This window comes from Dermacentor variabilis, chromosome 1 (assembly GCF_050947875.1).
Source record: "Dermacentor variabilis isolate Ectoservices chromosome 1, ASM5094787v1, whole genome shotgun sequence".
Taxonomy (NCBI): domain Eukaryota; kingdom Metazoa; phylum Arthropoda; class Arachnida; order Ixodida; family Ixodidae; genus Dermacentor; species Dermacentor variabilis.
Window position 1 is genome coordinate 176,858,935 of NC_134568.1, and position 22,948 is coordinate 176,881,882.

At 47.4% G+C, this 22,948-nt stretch overlaps 1 protein-coding gene across 1 annotated transcript in view; it reads right to left on the minus strand.

Moving 5' to 3' along the window:
• Nucleotides 1-6,635: 6,635 nt before the first annotated feature.
• LOC142588450 (uncharacterized) overlaps nt 6,636-22,948 on the minus strand; it is a 117,893-nt gene continuing 101,580 nt past the window's right edge. Inside the window, exons 6-11 of the mRNA XM_075700209.1 lie at nt 22,373-22,520; nt 21,013-21,195; nt 17,600-17,703; nt 16,136-16,471; nt 13,380-13,647; nt 6,636-9,596 (exon numbers count right to left, since the gene is read on the minus strand). Of these exons, the coding sequence (XP_075556324.1) occupies nt 9,322-9,596; nt 13,380-13,647; nt 16,136-16,471; nt 17,600-17,703; nt 21,013-21,195; nt 22,373-22,520 (1,314 nt within the window). The 3' untranslated portion in view covers nt 6,636-9,321. The remainder of the gene's footprint in view (nt 9,597-13,379; nt 13,648-16,135; nt 16,472-17,599; nt 17,704-21,012; nt 21,196-22,372; nt 22,521-22,948) is intronic.

A 22,948-nucleotide genomic window follows, 5' to 3' on the forward strand; every position in this document is an offset into this window, starting at 1 on the left:
ATCCAGCTTCCTCGTCTGGTGAGTGGTACTAGTCAAGTGTTGGCATTGTAATAATGCGTAAAAGGAAGAGTTGAGCGCGCATGTTTTAATGAATTAACTTGCTATTTTTCTGTTCTCCGCATCAGCCGCTCAGAAAAAAAGAAACGTTGTTTAGGGCTCCTAGTACGACTGCGGGTCATATACCTGGATGCCAATCGCCAGAAATACAAGCTTTGCGGCTAAGAGGGAGCTTTAGCTCTGAGCCAACTTCGATTTCCATATTTGAATACCTATAAAACGCAGAAATGCGCTTACGACCGCTGGACCGAGCTGGACGAGTACAACCGCTGGACCGATTAGAGGAGGAGGAAATAACTTTATTGTGTGCCGTGCGAGTTGGTGGGGAGGGCCAAAGGCCCCGACTAGGTGACGGCCAGGAGTTCGTGGGTCCTGGCGGCATCCTCGGCCCGCTGGACGGCCCATAGTTGATCCTCGAGGGCGGCGCTGAGCAGCGCGGCTTTCCAGTGCGTGCGAAGGCTGCTTCTAGAGGCCGCGTTTTCTTTATTGGTATGTATCCCTCGAAATTCCCATAATATATGCTCCAGAGTGGCTCTGGATTCACATGTTTTGCATTTGTCCGTTGGATATACATCCGGATATATGATGTGCGAGAGCGCAGGATTAGGATACGTCCTAGTTTGTAACTGCCGCCATGCGGCAGTCTGCTTTTTTGTCAATTTTGCGTGAGGTCGCGGGAATATGCCCCTCTGTAACCTGTAGTGTTTCGTGATGTCATTGTATACATCACCTGGACACCCGCTCACACCCTCGCGGAGGACGGCAACAACGAGGCGGCACACGACGCGGCGCGAGGGCTTACGGACCGAGCCGCAGTCGCAAGTGACGCCCCGACACCCTCCGGACATGACGGTGCGGTAAATGAGTGGGAATGGGAGGACAGAATGACCACATATAATGGACCGATTAGAATGAAATTTGTTTAAATTTGTGGAAACTCTAGGCCGGGGAAGAAAAAAAATTTTGATTTAGAACATCGAATTTTTTACAAAAATTGCCGCAAGTGTGTAAGACAGAACACGAAGTTTACAAATTCGTAACTCGCTGCTCCGAAAACAGATATCGCACTTCTCGAAATTAGAGCATCTCAAGCGGGCAAATTCTACATATTAATTTATAGCTTCTGTAGAATTGTGACGGTGTTTTCAAGGGCTTTGCAAAACTCCTACTCACAAATTCGTGGCATACTTCCACAGCGGTGTACAAGCAGGCATGGTATGGCAAGAACTTTATTTTGGTCCAGAGAAACTAGGGCCCGAGGGCAAAAACATCCAGGCTAAGTCGGATGATGTCGTTTTTTGTTGCCGAGTTACGGAGTTGTAAATGATACTCGAGTTTTTTCTGTCTGTCTGTCTGTCTGTCTGTCTGTCTGTCTGTCTGTCTGTCTGTCTGTCTGTCTGTCTGTCTGTCTGTCTGTCTGTCTGTCTGTCTGTTCGTCCGTCCGTCCGTCCGTCTGTCTGTCTGTTCGTCCGTCCGTCCGTCCGTCCGTCTGTCTGTCTGTCTGTCTGTCTGTCTGTCTGTCTGTCTGTCTGTCTGTCTGTCTGTCTGTCTGTCTGTCTGTCTGTCTGTCTGTCTTGCACCGACACAGTGTTCCAAGTTGACTACCAGATTGGGCAATAAGGTATGTGGTGTTCGTGGTCGTGACGCCATCGTCGTCGTTCCCCCGTCGTCATTCCAGCGTCGTCATCTGACTTTCATCATGTCATCGTCGTCACGTCTTCTACGACAACTCAATGGCCTAAGTTGTCTAGGTAGGAGTTTGGGCCACTACATAGAGTTTCTCACTACATTACCTAGAGGGAAATCTGGCGCTGCTGCGCTGTGGTACGCATGGGAATGCCGGTATATTGTGGATTCGGATTGGCATCGTTCTCGTAGAGACAGGACACCTTGAAGACGCGCTTGGCAAATACCGTTCCCTCTGTCACAATGATTCACTTTCTACTAAAACAGCACGTGAAAAGCTGTTTTAGCTTTATTATTACGCGAAAACATGTTTTGTTTAACTATGAGAACTTGTTATTGTGTGTACGACTACATGTTACGTAAAAAGTATCAGCGGGCCGCTAAAGTTGGAGGACAGACGACAAAGTTCGCGCTCGCTTCGAAACAGTTGGTCGTCTGTTCTTGCTTTTCTTCGCTTGGTCATGCATTGTGGGTGAGTAAAGATGTAATATGCGTGAATGGAAACATTTTATGAAGATTTTACTTTGAGAACGCGTTATTTGCGTAGCCATATCCACGTTTTAGACGAAGCCTCTTACAACATCAGCCAACACGAGCCTCGCAGACACATATACCGTCATTCCCATGACGGCACGGTGCCCCCTTGAGAAACTCCCATAGACGGTGGCGCCAGATTACCCTCTAGGTGTTATAGTGAGAAACTCTATGGGCCACTAGGTATATGCTCGGGGTCGTGATGCCGTTGTGGTCGTTGGATCGTACTCATTTTAGCTTTGTCATCCGACTCTCGTCATGCCACCGTCGTCATAGAGTCGTCATGCATTCGTTGTCATACCATCGTCGTGATGCCGTCATCGTCGTTCCATTGTCGTCATTATAACTTCGTCATCCGATTCTCGTCATGACGTCATCGATAAAATCGTGGTTATACAATTGTCGTCGTGGTGTCGTCATCATGCTATAGTTTTACTATCGTCACCACCTGAGAAACGTTATCCAAATATCGTCATACCATCGTCGTCATGCCGTCTTCGTCGTTCTATCGACATCATTACTTTTTCGTCATTATATCGTAATCATGCTGTCGTGATGCAATCGTGATTATTACACCGTTCACATGCTCTCGTCGTCAGGCAGTCGCTGTCATGCATCCGTTATCATGCCGTTGTGGTCTGCCATCGTCGCCATACACTATTCGTCATCCCATTGTCCTCATGCCGTCGTCACGATGTCGTCGTTATACCACCGTCATAATTTCAAAATCATCTCATTGTTGTCATGCCGTTGTCGTCATACCGCGTTTTTCGTTCCATCGACGTCATCCCTTCTTCGTCATTCCATCGGCGTCACTGCGTCATCGTCATGCCGTACATGTTCATGGGCGACCTTGGCAAGCGACTGCCGTAGTAAAGTAGGTCTGTAGTGGAGACAGTGTATATCGCATATAACTAAGCAACGGAAGTCTTAGAATGACTACTATACATATTTTAAATATAAGTGACTTCAGCAATACGGTGTGTCACTGCGTTGCTTTCATGCTAATCGCGTTGCCGTCGACAGTCATCGTGAGATGAGTTCTGCCGTCATTTTTGAATTTTGCAATTTCCGAAATTTTTTAAAAATGGATTGACATCCTAAGTGAAAAATTTGTTTCATGCAAACACTAAATTATACTTTTCTTTTTAAATGCAACAAACCGCATCAACATCAGTGTGGTGTTTGCCGAGAAAAGCGATTTTCCGCCTCCATATATCTAGACAGGAGCTCTCTAGCTAAAGCTTCCTCTTAATATCGAGAGCCAAGCCATAAAAGGCGATGAAATGTGTCATAGTGACTTGCAGCAGCCTTCATTCGACGATAAGGCACACGGTGCCTCTCTCGAAACGGCAACAATCGGCCGTCGTTATCGCGAGGCACCTATTGCTCACAAAACCCGTTCGGTCATAACAACTTTGAATTGAAACCATGGGCGCGATCGGAGATATTTTGTTCGATACGCGTTCTGTTCAGTTGCTGCAACGTCACAGAGTTGCAGTATGCAAAATTTGTGACACCGGGGCGGAGAGAGCAGCCAATCAGGGAAGCGGTGACCTCCCCGGAAGTTTACTTGCGTCGTTTGTCGTCTGCTTGCAAACAGTGTACTACAAAACCAAATGTTTCTCGTCTTCCAAGTGAATTAAATCTTTATCTAAAGAAATGTACTTTTTTCTTCTCAAGCACAAACACGTTTTCAAATAGTAGTACGTGTGACTACTGCAATTTATAACTATTAGGTTCTTTGCGTCGTCCCTAGGTGGTGTCGCGCACAGCGAGAAGGAAAAAGAAAAAAAAACGACGGGAAGAGTGGCGCACTTTTCAAGAGGCAGCGACAACATCCCAGTGGCTCGCTGGCACCGATGAACTTGTCGATTTCTCTGTACAACCAACGAATTATTTGTTTCGAGAAACAAAAACGACGCCGGAATTCACTTTCTGCCATCTCTTCAAACGCGTTTCGCACCGCCACCCGCTCTCCTCCTTCCTCTAGAAAAGCCAGCGCAACAACCTAAGTTTCCAACGGAAGCGCCATTTTCTAGAATTAAACTATGAATTGGATTCAAACCTGCCATTTCGCAGCCGAAAAGGCCGCCTGCTGGATCCAATCCAATCCACCAGACGCGCCATGCGAAGCCGTATGATCGCTCCAAACTTCTCAACTCCCGTCGCGTTCGGACGAAATGCTCGGTGGGCGGATGATTGACAGGAGCGTGTCGTCATTTTGACGTCACCAAAAACGGGGCGGCGCCCCGCGGCTGGCGACGTCGGCGCGGAGTAGGCCAATCGCGTGCGCCGGTAACCGAACGAACGCGCCGAACAACCATCTCCGATCGCACCCCATGGCTGCGTTTACACGAACCTGACGTGAGTGGGCAGAGTCAGAAATCGCGCTGACCAAGCGCGACGTGACCGCGTTTACATGAACTCGCTTGTTTCACTTACGTTACTGGAACCAGAATTGAATAAACCATTTTTGTGAACTAGCAGAATTCTGAACAGCGCGACACAGGGCACAGAGGTAGAGGACAGAGTGCTGTTCTGTGCCTGTTTTCTTCGTCCTGTGTCGTGCTGTTCAAAATTCTGCCATTTCAAAAAATCTACCAACCAGCCGAAATCAACACGCTTACTAACCAATTTTGGTAAGCAACTCATATATATACGGCAAATGGCGTAGGAATAATCTCGATTTCTGCAGTAGTTCAGTCCACATATTATTGCTGGACTTTTTAGTCGATAAATGCAAGAGTTGGATGTTTCACCATGTGCTCTTAGTCGTGAAAAAGCGTGTTAGCTGATTAAAATCAAAGTAATGATATAGAAGTTATGTGTAGCCAGCATTTGTTGCATGCTTGTTGAACTCCAGCAAATATCTCTTAGACAGTTGTTCTTTCCTGTTCTTCATGTTTATGTTTTGACTATCCATCTGAACTGCTGCTCTGGTTAAGAACCACACATGACATATTCTCAACGCGCTGGACCGAGCTCGGTCGGCCGGCACAACAACAAACGGCTCGAGAATCTAATTCTTAAAGGCAGCGTTTACATGTAAACGTTGCCTTTGAGAAATAGATTCTTGAGCCGTTTTCATAAATTTTTACAAACGAAAACCACCGATAAAGCTATATGAAAGGACACCAGAAGTGTACTAGCATAGAGAACTAGAACAAGCCAACAGAAACACTGTTGGAGGCACTCGTGCGCCGCCCGGATTGTAGTAGACGTCAGAAGCGAATATTGACCCTGACGTCACACGGATGGATGGATGGATGGAGGTTATGAGCGTCCCCTTTGGAACGGGGTGGTGGGTGGCGCCGCCAAGCTCTTGCTATTATATTGCCTAATGTCCTACATAGGTTAAAAAAAGAAAAAAAAAACCCACGATGAACTCCCACAACCAAATTTTCTGACCCCTTAATGTGAACTTTGCTTTTGTACGTCTCCGTTTTTTGTCGTTTCCCTACTTTTCTTCCACCAATCTTCCAATCGCCTCTTGCTAATCTCTATTGCGGACATACGAGCGGCGCTCGGAGCGTCCCTATAGGTCGCGCTTGGGGCTAATGTAGTCGCAATGGTAGCTTCCCTGAAAAACAGTGGGTAAAGGGCAGTACATACAGTTCCTGCAAAGTGTATATAGCGAATACTGCAGGCGTAACCGTTCTTTGTTGCAGCAAGCTTGCAAAGGTATCTTAAATGCCGTGGAATGGGGTGGGGGGGGGGGGCGCTTAGGAGGAGGGGTGTTGCTTGGTGCAGGCGGACCTAGCGTTGCAAAAGTTGCCGGCAGTTACTACGCCTGAGCGCCACCTATCAAACGCGATAGCAACACGTAGTATCAAAAACTTGACACGAAGCCCAATATATTGCGCATTGTTGCGCGTTTTCCAAACTATGACGACCCACATATTAATAGACGGACTGAAGTGCAAGTCGGTGCCACACTCAAATGCAAGTGATATTTTGTTCCCGCGAGGACATTGGATATTCAGGAGAGAGGTGCTCCGTTTTCTCAAAAAGCTCGTCCGTAATACAGGGTTGGAAAGTGAATGATGAGCCGTGTGGGGGTGTGTAGGGAGGTCGTTTCGATTCATTGCGATTGCACAAGGCGCTCATACTCTGTTCTGCGATTTCTTTTGCGTATCTATGGTAACTGGATGTGAGAAATTAGGAAAGGAATTTACTGTATACAGAGACAAGAAACGCGTGCGTTTTCCTAACTTCTGCGTATTTTGACTGCAGTAACTATAGTTACGGTTGGTATTGCTTCTATGCGTGCCTATTCCGATGACCTGAAAATCACCACGCAACTACGAAAAGAAATAACTAAAAATAAATAAAAGAAATGCAGGGATTCGGGAAGAGAAGGAGCAGAAATGTTTTATTCCGCCGTTTGTCGAGAAACAAACATCGACAAAGAAGAACATCGCACGCACGCAAACTGGAATCTAGGTTGCTTTTTCTCATCTACTGGGGTTCAAAAAAAAAAAAATGTTTTACGGTTCCGCTATAAAGCCCGTAAGCTTGTTATTCGTTCTCAGCAGTACCGTTGTACGCTGTCATTCTCGCGCCGTCCACGTGAGCTGTTCGCTATTACAGCGCACTGTGCGCGTCCAATAACGCCCCAGCGCAGATGCAGTTTCAGCAAATGAGCTAGGCGAGAAGGGCCATTTGTGCCGACACAGGCCACATCGTCGTGGTGCTTCGCTTGCATCTTGTCATTTCGCTAGTGAGTATTTACAGCGGAAAGTGGTTGCTCCCCCTAGCACCGCTAAGTGTGCAGTCCACGCACGCGATACGAAATAGTAGAAACACTATTTTTCTCGCGTGCTTTTCGTACTTTCGATCGGCGTCGTTGCGAACTCATTTTAATCAGCGAAACAGCTGAGCTGAGAAATGATGAAGGTAATGCGGCAAAATAGATAACAGCGGGTGAATGCCTTATACCTTCCACCGTTTTTGTCGCCACTGGAAAATTCTCACGGCTGAAGGAAAGGCGCTCACTGGCTATTGTAAGGCTTTGATGTCAAGATCCCAGTGCGCATGGCACATAGATTGTTTCAATGGTCAATTGATAAACGAAATATTTTTTTCTATACATCGGTATAGGGTGCTGCAGCGGTGAGGCCCTTGTTTACCTTATAGCTGCCGGTTAAGTTACTTTGACGCTGCCTTGTTTCTGTAGTGTGCACGGTTGCGCATAAGGCACACACGCCTGTTATCTTTGCTAACGAGGCACAGTCGCTCATCAAATTTGATGAGCAAGCCATGCGTCCTTGCAATGTCAAACGCGATTGAGGTTCAGACGTGTGTTATGTAGCGTGTGTGATAGCGAGAAATTGTAGTACCTACCGCCTTTCGGCTGCAGAGTGCCATCGCTTGCGTTCCAGGTGTGTCACGCACAGTGGGAAATGCACTGTGCTCTTTGCAAGCTCGGAAGGAACTTTTCTCGAAGCCCTTCTATGTGCGCCATGCTGCGAGTGCGTTACTGTACCCAGGAATATTCGCAAGGAAAGCCTACTTGCCGGGCGCTCGCGCAAGATTCGCGCTCGGCGGCTTAGAAAAGCACGCAAACACTTCGTCATTAAATACATGAATGTGTTTTTGATGTGTAAAATGTGCCGCCCAGTCGAATTAAGTCGGGTCATGGGTCGTGTGGCGTCGCAGTGTTGAGGTTGACGAATTTATGATGAGCTGTGCTTTTATCGATGCTTCTCGCTTCGTTTGACGTAATTCCGTGCTATTCCTTGCATGTGCGTTCACAATTGCTGTGTCATATTAGCAACTAGTTTCTTTTGTACGACCACAACTATTAAATTACAGCTTGCTTGGAAAGTATGCAAAATGAGCAGTGAGAGTCCTGAACGCGAAGGGATTACTACGCAGTGGGGACTTCCTTACGACGTGAATAGCTTTTAGCGTCATCTGTCCCCCTTCAAATGTCTCTACAGTCAATGCTACTGTTCCGAAGCTGCGTCTCAACGTCGGAGCAACTTCTTTACGCCAATTTAATGATACACCACGTGGCAGCGTTACCACAGGGGTGTGTTTCATGTGTCCGGTCTCCTCTCTTCTCTTCATTAAAACATACTCCTCATTCAAGAGTGGTACGTTTCATTCGCGATTTTTTTTTTCGTGGTGACCAATGTGCTACGTCGCTGCACTTTTTGTTTTTATTCGCATTAGCCTCTGCAAAAGTTACCAGTATAGTCCATTTCCACCTGCAGCGCATTCCGTTTGTTTTTAGGTGTATGGCGCGACTTTCTTTTAAGTCGTATTTATGGATTTTATCTTCTTGTGTCTTCTCTGCACTCACACACAGGCACACACACTGCATTATCACTCATGAAAGCATTTCTGCCTCTTAAGTATTAGGGCAAAAGGTGGGAAGCAGGCAAATCTGCAACAATGACTTCATTTGAAGTCAACGTGTCTTTTGCCGATGCAACAAGAACTGATAAGCCGAGCCACGAAGGAAGGCTGCACAATATAGATAACATCTCTTACAGATCGTGAAGAGTCCAGATAATATGAAGACTTCTGCACATATCGCATTGCGGAGGTCGAATCTTTAAGTGATGTGCAGTAAATAGAAGGCGCGCATGGACAACAGGAAGCGGGAAGGTGTAAAAGTTTCTTCAACGATGCAATTAACATTTCGATTACTGTGCTCCTGAAATAAACTTTAGCACCTGCACACACGCTGATAAGTATATTTGTGTGCAATGATGGAAGCAAGGCCTAAAAAGAGCACGTTTTGGTTGTGCAAGTCCGCGTGCAGAGTTCGTATTATAGGAAGGTCTCTTGTAGCCCGAAGCTGCGTCACACGACGTACGCAAAATACGTACCGTGACAGACAACCTGCAGCTTCGGGTGCACCGCTATGTACGACACTTGAGCAGCCGAAAAAGAAGGTAATTTCAAAGGTATTCGCGGCTCTTCGCGGTCACTTATTGTTCCTAAACAACGGCACGCGTGGGAAGTGTTCCTGCTGAGCCGGCAAATGACAACCTGACTTCGACACTGGTCTCTGCGGCTACGACCTCGGGATTAGCGGGCGTAGAAGGTAGGGGCCTTCACGGGCCGAAACGCGGCTTGGCTGGAGCAGCGTGGCGACCACGATCTGGGCAAGCTGTTGAAGTTCTGGAACTGGGACAGATTAACGCTGCTTGCAGCTGGCGACCCGAATGCGGGAAGCGGGCTCAGGGCGATGGGCTGGACGGCTCCACCAGTCTGCAACGGCGGGCACGGACTCACGCTCGAGGACGGGGCAGCGCTGCCGCCGGCGCTGGGCCAGGAGCCGTCGCTGGGCTCGGGAGCGGGCTCTGCATACGAAACACGGCACTTCAGACACGTGCGAGGAGAGCTGCACTGCCGCGCACGGTAGATGCCGAGCACGGTTCTCTACTGCGGCGTCCTACGACAGCTGGCGAACTATGCACCGTAGCAGTGACAGTATTAGAACCTACCCAGGCTAACAACCAAGATCGCAAATATTCGAGAAATAAGGTGCGTGCGTGCAGGTAGAACGTTAATTTGACTTCGACGTTGCACATCATCAATACAAGCAAAGAGGGAATCGACGCAGTAAAGGCGACGAAGAAATGTGTTTAAGGTGAACACGTGTGCTGTTTACGTTTCGTGTTCTGAGTCTATAGGAATGATATAACATTTTCGATTTCAGCATTAGAAGATCTAGCGTATACTGACGGGGGCACTTTCTGTTATTTCAGTTGGGAAAAGAGCACTGACCAAGTACGTTAGATACCCAGAACAGAGAGAGAACCTCTTTATTGGAAGGTAGCTTTTTTTGCTGGCGTGCATGCGACCGCGGAAATGTTACTCTGCATAGGGAGGGGCAAAGGGATTAGTGGATTCCTGAGTAAAGCGGGAAAAATAAAAGTGGTATAAGCGAGTAAACCCGTTAGGATATATACAGATGGCGAAAAATTCAGGCCTTTCTGTGTCATGAAGCGAACCTTGTTTAAAGCTTGCCGAGAAAGCCAATTTCTCGAGAATATCGGAACAATATATCCAAGATCTGCCGCTGTTTTGAAGGGCAGGGGTGAGGACGTATCATAGCACGTAAAGTTAGCGGAGCGTGACAAATCATGTCCTTTTGGGGCTCAAGACAAGATCTCTCGTTGTGGCACGTGAGGCATTCAAGTAATATGTGTTTAGAGAGCTAGAGCACTTTTCCGTCAACCAAATCTACTCGGTTGCTACCACTGCATTTCGACCCATATAAAGCGCGCTCCCATTAACCGTCTAATTACGTGTTGCTGGAGACAGGGGCCCTCACATGGCTTTTCTGATGCCCAAACCAGGAGCCCTGTAGCGTAAAACTAGTCCTATCTGTTTTAGAGCGTAGCTGTCGGACGCCCTTTCCTCTGGCGAGCGTCGGCGTTGTCTGACGGCGTCGGCGTAACCGAGCGAACGAGCGCCGCGAAGAGTGAAAGCGAACGCGGAGCGCAGCGGGAGATGAAAGCAGTGGAACCATCAGGCGGAAAGCGGAGGAGGAGTGGAGGGGAGACTGCCGGCGCATGTGCAGTGTTGCCAGCGGCCTAGACATCCGCAGACGCGGGGGGCGATTTCATCTGCGCTTCCTAAGGGGGAGGCAGCATGCCGTGAGGTGGGGAGGGATACGCTCCCCCGCGGCGTCAATTACTGAGGTCAGTCCGTGGTACCAGCGTGTGCGACAGCGATCATTGCTTCTGCAAGGGTTGATGGCGAGCGGCAACGAGTAAGGCTCGATATGACGCTCCCTTGGGTGCTGTCACCACTGACACTTGGGGGTGCTGTCGCCACTGACCCTTGTGGGTGCTGTCGCCACTGACAACTTCCCCACGACGGAGGGCCGCTGTCGTCGTTGGTGGAATGAAAGCGTTAAAAGAAAAGTGTAGTGCCGCGCAAGACGGGCTGTGCGGGGACGATGGCTACCATATGGCGCCAGAAGAGCGCGCGTCGTCTCTATGGAAGCAAAGCGCTGCATGAGCGAAGGTCTGTCTACGGCGGCTGCTGGGAATCGCCACAACGCGTCACCCACGCGTTGCCTCTCGCGAAGCAGACGTGCCACACTTCGCTCTGTTTGGAACGTGCGGCACGAGACAGATTGTTCGTATTAAGGAGCATCGTAATCGTCAGTGAATTTTTTCTTATTCCAGTCTCCCGAGGTCAAATTTACGTAACCGCCGACGCAAGCATCGGGCGGTTACCCGCTGCGGTGTTACCCGCAGCGTTCTTTGAACCGGCCAATCAAACTTTCTCCTCGTTTATAAGAGGTCACTTTTTTTTTGCTTTCAAAACGAATAGCATTGCCTATCTTAACAGTTTTTTCTTACCTAATTGACTGACAAGAGGTGAGGAGCATGCAGCAGTGGAGAAGGTTTCGGTGGGGCCGAGCTATCGCAGTGAAAGCAGATAACCGGATGAGGAGGGTGGTGTCGGTGTCTGCGATTGACCCACTCCCCCTAGCTTAGCTTGCTTTGGCTGGTCTAAAATCGCGGCGGCGTGCAACGTAAAGTTACAAATGCCGCTAGAACGGGTCCTCAGTGAAGAAGAGTTGGCAGAGCGATGTCGTAAACGTGCCGAGAGGGCTTGACAACATTATACTGTCACGCAACAATGTTTAATATTGGCAAATAAATTTATGGCGTTACACGGCAGCTCCGAGTAGACAGTGTCCAAATGATCGGTAGGCAGACATCTATTCATTTGTTGTTCATATTGTTCAGCATATTAATTCATTTTTAGTGCGTACATGTCACTTTGCGGTTTTGTGACGTCGCGTGACAGACAGGCAAAGTGGGGACAGAGTGAAAACATTTTGACCAGTTGTGGACCGCTAATGGTGAGAAAGGTGTAGAATCGGAAAGAAATGCTTTTCTTTTGTTCGTTCTAATCATGCATAATCAGTGTGTCACATCATATCAGTTGTAGAGTTTTCACGGTTTTCGTGACGTTGCGTGACAGACAGGTGAAGTGGGGGTTTGGGTACGGGCTAGGTTGGTATTCCATTGCAAACGTCACTTACAGCGCGTAAATAGTAAGAGGGATCAGAAGAACGACGAATACAAGCGCTGACTTACAATTGATTTCTATTTTGAGTAACACGCATATATTCCAACCAAGACACCAAGACAACCCCCCCCCCCCCTTCCCACAATTGTCCACAATTGCGACTGTGTTCCGCTGTTTGAAAAAACCAGTATTTTAGCTAGGTATCCTAATGAAAACACTAGACTTATCATTGAAGCAGCAGCGATCGCTGAAGGTGACCCGGTTGGCAAGCTGTGAATTGCATTAACAGATAAAGCACTTGCTTTTCTGAGGCCGCACAGGCGCGCTCGTTCATCTTAAGGAGGCGGTCATGGTTCCTTTGAATTTTGAATGCATACTCATACCAATTTCGTGCTTTGGGGGTAGGGGGGTGCTTTTGTCTTGGTGTTTTGGTATATATGCATGTTACTCGAAATAAAAATAAATTGAAAGTCAGCGCTTGTCTTCGTTGTTTTTCTGGTCCCTCTGTCTATGTACGCGCTGTAAGTGATGTTTGAAGTTGGGGTGGCCCAAAACTTTTTTGACGAATCGTGGAGGGCTGATTACAGAAATCGAATAGAAACAGTTTGGAATAGTTTTACGTTATAGCTTCCAAGGGGTCGTATCCTCAGTCGATCACTTTTCGGGGATACCTTTACATTCGAGAGTCCTCGCATGACAGCATCAGACGCATCAGCGTCCAAGAGTGACCACATTCTTGGCAAGCGCGCTGTCTTAGCACAGTGCTATAGAACACTGTCGCCCGTGGGCGCCAGCGTGTCCTGTGCTAGTCACGTAAAGTCTTGAGAAAGTGGAAACATCCCCGAAAGGGTGGTTGACCGAGAATATGGCGCCAGGTTTGGGCATAAGAAAACCGATGTGACGGCCGTTGCCTCCAGCAACACACAATCACGAGGAGGTGCCTGTCTGATAGAACAATCAACAAGAAGGGCTTCCTACGGAGCGATCTTCGTAGGCGTCAGTGACAGGATAGCGTGCAAAAATCCTGACAACTATCAGGATTCAGCGAGGTTGAACGTGAGTGGCTATAGGTAATGCATCGCACTTACGCGTGGCGGTGCCCCGCCATCCCCGAGGAGCCCTGGCCAAGCACGGGTCCTTGGGATTGTAAGGGGCGGCGGACGGCCGCGGCTCGTAGGCGGCTGGCTCATAGGCGCCAGCCAGCCCGTTCTGGTAGGCAGCCGGTTCGGGGACCCCCTTGGCTTCAGCGGCACGGATCACACTTTCAACGACCTCTTCGGGACGCACCATGGCGAAAGCTTTCTCGCAGCTGCCAATGGGAGACTCCAGCGCCGCCTCCCAGGGACTTTTGACCAGCTGCGGACAAGCGGGAAACACAGATTCGTTCCATTTCTGCTTCTTGTGACTGTCGTCTTTTTACTTTGTTTTGTTTAATAGGTGATGGTAACTCCTTCCCAGCTTTTGCACCATATATAGTTTAGCGGCAAAATTTCTCTATAACTAATGCTCTGTAGTAATTTAAAGCCTGATCGTTTGGAACGTGCCATTCGCCGTGATAGCCGAACAAAACTTCGTCAAGCATTTCCTTACGGAGATATCGCAGCTGACCAATGGAAGAATGTACGGTACTTGTAAAATGTTTCGGAGCCACACACTGAATGACAAGGTCTTCTATTATTATTATTATTATTATTGTTACTATTATGCGAAAAAGAGCAGCTATCACCATTATAGGGGGACTACATTGCTTTCGTTTATTTTCATTAAAGAAAGACAAGATGTGTCATCAGGCTGTTTTGCAGGGCTGCTGTAGCACGATTGGTGTTTTGAAGATACGGAGAGGGAGAAACATTGTCCATCCCGGACTTAATCTCTGGGGATTTCGATCGGCAAGTGTTCAAAATGGGAGGTATTCTGTAAGAGTCCACCTAGTGGACATGTCCATTTCGTCTGCTGTTGAAGTTCTGATTGGCTAGGCTGCGCTGCGCAGCCTCGGCAGTGAGGCGCCACAGCCAATCAGCACTTCAGCAGCAGACGAAATGGACATGTTTACTAGGTGCCCAGGTGCCCCAGTACGCGGTCCCATGACAGGTCCGCTTGAGCGTGCAGTGGCTTAGAAAGTTTGGCAATGCTATAATTCAAACAAAGAATGAGTAAGCGACATCGCAAATGATATAGAGCTAACAATGTAGAGCACATTAGAGTTCAGAGGCATAGAGCGCTTCGAACAGACGCATCACCGAGATCAACACAAAAGAGGACCTGGTATTGCTCATCGCATGAAATCTGCCTACAACAAAATACACGTCGTACAAATAGTGCAAAAACAATAAATCGGAATGAACTAAAATACAGTGTATGTATAGCGAAAATAGTTGCACATTTATTAAATACGAAATATACAGAACGTATAAGTGAAAAAAAAAAAGCTGGTGCACAGCAGGTGAATGCACCAACTCTAGAGGCAACAGCAAAAAACGACTCTATATTGTTGACCAGCTTCGTGAACCACTGAGAATATTTTTTTGCGGTGAGAATTAAAAGATAGTGAACTATATATGAAAATACTGATTTCAACGCAAGAACTTCATTGCTGGAGTTGTAGAACATATTTAGAAACACCCAATCTATATTTTTTCCGTTCAGACAGCTGCTGTGGCTTATATGTTTCCGGGTCCCCGAGAAAGCGCGCGATATCTAAATGAAGCCCCGGAAGCACCAAGTAACGACGCGCTTTTGCGCAGCGACATTAGTGTCGTCTAACTTGAACACTGTGGTACACGTAGACTGAACGCATGAAAAAGATGATTTCGAGGCGACGACTCGAAACCTTTGTCTCGTATGCATCGCTATTCGCTGGCACAGCTCTTTCGCACTTTCACGCACGCGGTCTAAAGCGAAAATGATAATACAGCCTCACGAGCTATTGCTATATCATCTGGTCACATCACTTCAGCAGGCAAGTTATTGTGGCAAAAGCGGAGGCCAGTGCCGTGGCCTCGAATCCATCGCCTTCGATTAAGACTAGGTGTTTACCTACCCGCCGTGGTTGCTTAGTGGCTATGGTGTTCGGTTGCTAAGCACGAGGTCGCGGGATGGAGTCCCGGCCACGGTGGCCGCATTCCGATGGGGGCGAAGTGCGAAAACGCCGTGTACTTCGATTTAGGTGCACGTTAAAGAACGCTAGGTGGTCCAAATTATTACGAAGTCCCTTACTACGGCGTGCCTCATAATCATATCGCGGTTTTGGCACGTAAAACCCCGTAATTTCGTAATTTATTTATTAGGTGCATACTCTGTCGGGCCGCAGCAGCGATCCATTCTTGGATAATTCGTTAGAAGCATGTTTGAGCGCCATAACGCGGAAGCGCACAAGCGTCTAGAGACGTGGTACTTTTTGAGATCTCGCGCGATTTCTGTAGAACTCGACACGAGGAAAAAAAAAACTACTATCTTCGTAGAAATAGATCGTTAGTGTTTCTGAATACGCTCTTGAAAATCTTATGCGTAGAATTTTATATTTAGGGTCGACAGTTAAAAATTGAACTTCATAACCTTTGTTATTATAGCTCAATGCAAAAAAAAAAGTGTGTTGCTGAAGAGGGCAGTGAACAATGTGCTGGTTATGTTCATGTAGCACGTGCCGGCATTTTTCGAGGTTTGGCGCAAGTTAGCCAAAACATTGTTTATGCTGAATTCGGTGAGGAGTGAAGCGCACGTTTTTGCACTCATCTCGTTGACCACGGTGCTAATACCTTGTCCAACTATACAGTGCCATTGCACCAGTTGGGGCCTTGGTTCGTCGTGGTGACGTCAAGGAGGTGACGGCCGCCTTCGTACTCACCCTGAGCCGGGGGTTGACCAGCGACTCCTTGAAACGATCTACGGGTGTCTTGATGGGCGTGCGGATGGGAGCCACCGGCTGGTGCGGCTCCGGCCAGCGGTCTCCCAGCTGGGCCTTGATGCGCTCCACATCTACCACCCAGTCTTCGGACTTCTTCTTGCGCTTGGCGAACATGGCGGCTCCCTTACCGCACGGCGAATTCAAGTCTTTCACCAGATCGAGGCACACCTCCGGACTGATGGCGTTGTGCTCGACGATGCTGATGCCCGTCGAGCGCAGCGTGTTGGCGTCTTGTAGGTGCCTTGGGTCTAGGATAAGTTTCAGTTTCGGGGGACCCTGCGTGTAGGAAGTTTAGCAAAAGTTGTAATGCAAGACTACATATGCCTCTCATGGGGATGCGATGGAAAGCCGTCGCTCTAGCATAGTTGAAAAACCAGCACGTCGACACTCTAGACAGACGAAACAAAGGGGTATAGTCGCCTTAGTAGCGAATCGTATTCAATATTCCTATATGAACCTCTTCAAATGACGTATTTGTTTTATTTGCGAGGCTGCTCATCCTGTCTTCCTCACGAAGGAGTGAGCTGAGGTTAAGAATAGTCTTGCCCAGTTTTCGCCTGCGCCGGCAGCGACATCAGTATCATTGGTTTACGACCCTAAAATGACGCTGTCAAAAAGCGCTAGCACAGAGTACGGCGAGAAAGCTACCTATAGAGATGTAGAGGCTCCTAGTACACGTTCATGAAAGCGCTGTTCTCATTGGTAGCAGTTTATGGAGTCACTGAGCGAGTGAAATTTCAGAGAAGACGGGCCCAATTTTATTTGCTTCTCGTTTGAACTTTTAGGTTTAATTTCTTTCCCTTTGCGCGCACACTCGGGGCCGTACAAAGAATAATTCGAAACATAATGATTTACAGTTGAAGTAACGTCGCAGTGCCCTAACCGCATTAGGGTTCATCTAAGCGGCGCTGCAAGGCCTTTAATCGAACGTAACTTTGGTGCGTGACGCGACATTGACACTTGTGCGATCTTGTATGCAAACGCCTCGGTTCTATCTGCAACTGTGCTTTTAATAATAGCCTGTTATATCGAAATGGGACATAAATCGCGCAAGGAAAGCTGCCTTGTTTTCAGGACATCAGCTTCACGAATCGTATCGGCACAGACATGACAACGTAACACATGTTCGTATTCAACTGAAAGAAAACCACGAGAATGCCGACAAATTAAACGCGCCTCGTTAGCATGTCGCCTATCTACACAAGATGCTATGTGGACCTTCTTTTTTTAAAAAAAAAATACTTCTCAGGGTCATTCAACCTGCATACATACAGCAGGAGTCATAGACGAAAAAGCAACGACAAGAATGCCACCGAAACAAAATGCTGACGACAGACGAGGTGCTCTCCTTTTCTTTGTCGTCTTTCGCACTGCTGAGGGCCGCTTCGCATTCTTTGAACCAACCTTGCTTATCTTGTACGGCACAGTCGCTGGATCTGGTGTTGCAAGTTCCTCCCTGGACGTTTCTGTGCCAGACAGAGTCGCCTCAGAATCTGAGTAGTCGGGAGCTGGCGGAAAGAGGCAGCGAGAACAAGTACAATCACACACTTGCTCAGCCATGGACGTTATATATCTGAAGTATAGGTCAGTTCTTGTTCGCCATTCACTCGAAGGTTGTAAAGTAACAAAGTCATCAAAAAAAGTCAGAAGGTTACCTTCTCCATCAAATAACAAATGCGGTGACTGACGCGGCCCTGTGGCTCGCTAAGCTCGAACCTGCTGTGGTCGGTACTCCTGTGAGACCCGAATACCCCACACGTGAAAGTGAAGCGCAGATTATATCAACATCCACGTTGTAGCATGTATAAGAATCTAAATGATAGAAACGTCTTCCGGTGTCAAGTCCAACTTTTCTTTTTCGCAAGTGCATGTCCAATATACCTTCTGCATATGGTCTCTCAAATCTAGTAATGTTCGTGTTATTTTTACTTCTTTTTCTTGTTACAGCAGTGCGCACATGGACGCGAACTCACTGAAGATAGTTCTAAAACAATAGTCACCATTAATACAGAAAAATATGATTTCATTTAAATACTTAATTAACTCAGTGAGTTTGACAAGTAGCATCAGCGTGTGGTTTCTGCCGGGTATACTCAGCGGCAAACGTGTACTTACGAGAGAGAGAGGCTAGTCATTGCAAACTGGACGCTTACTTCGCGGAACGCCTAGCGTATTGCTCTAGACACAAACTATGATAAGTTAAATCATACGCACAGGAAATACCACAGGAACACAGCATGCACAAAACCCACCACAACACACAAAAATAGTTGCAAAAATGGATGAATTGAGTGTTACTGAGTGTCAGTTACCGCAAAACTTTTGGTAATATCGCTTACCTACGACCGCCAAGCTATCGTTGGCACAATCAATAGCAAACGGCAGTAAACTATTGTACTACTATCGATACTTTCTTTTTTGAACTACAGTAATGCTACCTATAGTGCCTTCGATGCTACAAATCTACCGATTTTATCGATAGTTAATTTACCTATAGTTTTGCATCATAATAATACATTGGCCACTATGCAGCTTACGTGCTGCCTGTTAGAGCTATGTAGAAAAACATAGGGTTTCGGAACAAGCCCCGCGTGAACGCCGAGTATGTGGACAGCGACGTTGTACAAGAAACGCACGCACGCACGCACGCACGCACGCACGCACGCACACACACGCACGCACGCACGCACGCAAGAATTTGTGGGGCCCATGTTATATCAGCGGTGCTGGCCGGGGCGATCGTGCAACCGAAGGGATGAAATAAGCCAGCTAAAGGACTGAGATCAGGTTTTTCGCGTAACGAAATCTCGGGCAGTGGTGACGCCGTTGCTTCCACTCCCACATACAATAAGAGTGTACATTACGCGTTGGCTAACTCTTTATTTGCATGTCCTGTCGCCATAAATCGAGACCTCGTAACCTAATCTAATATGCCAACTATAACAGCCAGGCGTTATTCTCCCAAACCAATACAGTTGTGGGGTTTATTTCGCACTACAATCGGTCCGTATATATTGTGAACAACAACAACAACAACAACATAGGCTAATGAATATTTGGCTAATAAATATAGGGGCAAAGACTTTCTGGTTCGCCCTCGTAAATAATTAGTCTTAATTGATTAATCAACTTCTTTATTATTATAATTAGATGAAAGGTGTCAATGAGAAAATTTAAAAAGTGAAAGCGTGAAATACTCCCGACACAGCTTTCTGTTGCTCAATACGTGCTACATAAAACAGTTTTTTCCGAGCGTGAAAGCAGCCCGCGAATACACGCAAGGTGCCTCGAGCGGCGAAGTCATGCGGCAATTTCGCGTGTATTCGCGGGCTTCTTTCAGGCTCGGAGAAAACATTTTTATTATTTCTTTTTTACATCGCACAGTCCGCTGAGCGGAAGCTGTGTCCGAACACAGAAAAGGAACAGTCGCCGAGCATACAGCGTGATATCACTGATGTTGCAAGTGTAAACACAGTGTTCCCTTTATTTATATAAAGGGAGGCCAAATAAAAATACTTAATCAGATTAGTTTGTTAAGCACTCTTTAAAAATCTTTTCGCATGTAACGTCTTTCAGTTCGGTTATTATAGGGGGTCACTTGCTAAAACAGCATGTAACGAAATGCAATGAAAACATACAATGATAATATTACTTATACCTTTGCAACCATGCTACCCACGCAGCTTACTTTGGTATCATTGTGCAAAGGGGAGAAGCCATTACTCCATCATACATGTGTCACGCGCACGGATAGCGCCGTTGTCGCGCCATACATGACGCAATCTGGGCGAAATTTAGCCACTCGTTCGGCGTTCAGACAGACGCAGCTCGGCAGTATACGTTTGTCGATCCGAGCAGAAGTGGTCGCATTCGAGAGCGTTCACGGCAAAATTTGACGGTTGCTCAGCCCCCGCGTTCGGCACGTCAGGTCCAGAAATGACGTGAAGAGACTCGGTCAGCAAGACAGAGGGTTTCCATTTCGCGCCTACCATTTTTGACCACGGCCGGTCCACTACGAATAGGGAGCGAGTATGATTGCTAAATTAGACCAGGGACTTCCATTAGCTGTATCTTTAGTTGTGACACTATTGTATTTGTCAATGTCATTTCTGTGTCCTAGTGGCCCATGCACCCTCAGCAGTTCGCACGAGGCGTTTCACATACCCCGCTGCGGCTGCGTCCCAGATTCATCCTGCCCGATTTTTTCGTTATGTTACCGTAATAAGTTGACTATTAAAAGAGAAACTGAAGGTCATAGGTCAGTATTTTGAATTTCTCACTGAAACACCAACGCCGGCGCGTCAGTGCAACGTCACTGATTTCATAGATATCTTTTTATTTTTTTATTTTTTGCTGTTGGGGGGGGGGGTGGTTGGGTAAGTGTCGTGAAAACTTGCCAAGTTCTGTATTTGGCCCTTTTAAAATGCATCTTGGTCCACCTTTGCCGATAAATGATTAACTAGGCCCGAATAGACGCCGTGAGTATCCATGACGCCACGGCGCGCTCGTGCGTGATCGTCAATGCAGCGTCTGCAGCTGCCGTTCGCTTTTGCGTCTCCTGCCAACGCTCTGCTCGCGGTTTTCTTAGTATTGCAAAAGGACAATCGACTAACGCAGCTGAAGTCAATTGTCTCCTTAGAGTCCCTTTAAGTGAAGAAAAATGGGGATAAGACTCTTTAGAGCGGCCTTTCGAAATCTTTAAGTACGCTGCTCGTCAAGGAAGTAAAATAGAAAAAAAAAAGAACAAAGCAAGATTAAAATTGCAATACTGCATACATTAACACAGGTGACTAGCACATTGTGATCGGGAAACAAACCTTCATGGACCCACTTGTGGGAGCGTTTGACCCTCTTGAAGAACATGTTGGCGCCCCGAGATTTCCGGTTGGTGTCCGCCGAGAGAGAGTCTGCGATTTTGCGAGCTAGTTCTACTTGTTCTTCTACAGTGGGGTAAATGCAGTTAGGCTCCTCGTAGAAGCTCGATGAAGAGAAAGTTTTTTCTGCAAGGAGAAAAAGGGCTTTGTGACATCGAGTACAGCAGTGCGCAAAACAGGTCGCATTAGTCTTGCAGCAACGTGATGTCTTGCGCAACGTCTTTGTTTTTATTTCATATCAGGAACAAACCGCCCTTCCTTCACTTCTCCCACTTCCTCCCATCCCTACCCGAAAGCGAGCAAAGAAAAAAAAAAGCACGGCACTTTAGGCTTGGGGAAGTTACGTTTCTGAATTGCTCCCCTTAACGCAATTTTACCTTTAGCCGCTGGGGGAGGGCTGCGACTGCAATACGAAGATAAGTGGTGCAGAACCGACAGAAATACGCTGTTTTTGTTGTTCTTGTTGGATTTCTACAAGTTTTGTTAATTTACTAAGCTGAAATTTGTTTTGTTGTAAGTTTTGTTGCGCGTGAGTACAACAATGTAAGTACATTGTATGCCCGTCGACGGACATTTTTGAGCAGAGGTGAAGCTTCTGATGCTCTCGTATTGTGGAAAGCTTCCCTTTTTCCTTCAGTGTTTTGTGCACTATATTCATCTTATGCAGTTGTGCAAAATTTTTAACACGCCTATAACAGATATGATAGACGCCCAGGTGTGTTTCTTTCACAAGTTGCGCGTGTATGCCAGGAGAAAAACTATTACACAGGGCTCTATGAAAGAGGCCGAAGTGCTTCTCGCACCAGCGATGCTTATTCATAAAGTTTATTTAGTAATTACGCCGAAGACCTTGCACCAGATTAGATCGGGCTGACTGCGGTAAGTAGTCACAGCAGTAACCTTTACTAATGGGTTTTCCCGCGCCATCTGATGCTGTGTTACAATATATATTATGTACGTTGCTGCACATAGCTTTGTTATTTCACAAATACGCACAGTAGAAAAGTTTTGCGCCGTTCTGTGATCATACTCGACTTTCCCCCCATTAAAGCGCGGGAAGCATCACTATCGCTTTCAGTTATATAACATTGTCTGACGTTTTGCAGCAACAAGAAAAAAAAAAGAAGTATAAATAAATGAAACACGTGGTGCGTATACAGTACTTATTTTCTTTCAAGTCCCGGCGCCCTGATTTGAATACGGTGTTTCGTCATCCGCGCTGTCAGAGGTACGCTTCTACGCGTACCGCACAAAGGTACAAAAAAGAAGGAGACTTGGGTCACCGAGGGGTGGCCGGCCTTACTCCTGTGGAGGCTGAGCGGATGCACGTCCATGGCGGAGTTCTGCGTAGGCGGCTCGTAGAACTTGGGCAGCAGCAGCAGCCCCGTGGGGCTCAGCAGCGGACTGTCCTGCGAACTTCCGGCGTGCTGCGCCGGGTGCCCACTGGCTTCCTGCACATGCGCGGGGAAAGGAGGTATCGCGCGTCGGTCCAACTCGCGGAGAAGGCGCGCGAGCGCTGCCTACAGGCACGAGCATACTTTCTGGGCAGCGACGCGAGATATTGCCTGCGATTGAAAACGTTCGCCCCTCCAAGCGCTCGGCAATGATCAAGCTGCGCAGAATGCAAGGCGCGCAAACGACGCGATCCGAGTGTGTCTCTCGGAGTCGTGAGGAACACAACTCGCGAATGCTAGGAGCTTCATGGCATATTGCGTGCCACAAAAAATACAGTTGCCTACACTGCATAGATGGCTGAGTAAGCGCGACAATGCCACAATGAATTTAAGGCCTTACTACACCTAACAAGCTCTACTTTGGGAGACTGTGCCTCATTTCATTATTTTGACGGTTATTATGCTTATTTGTGATGAGAAACTCG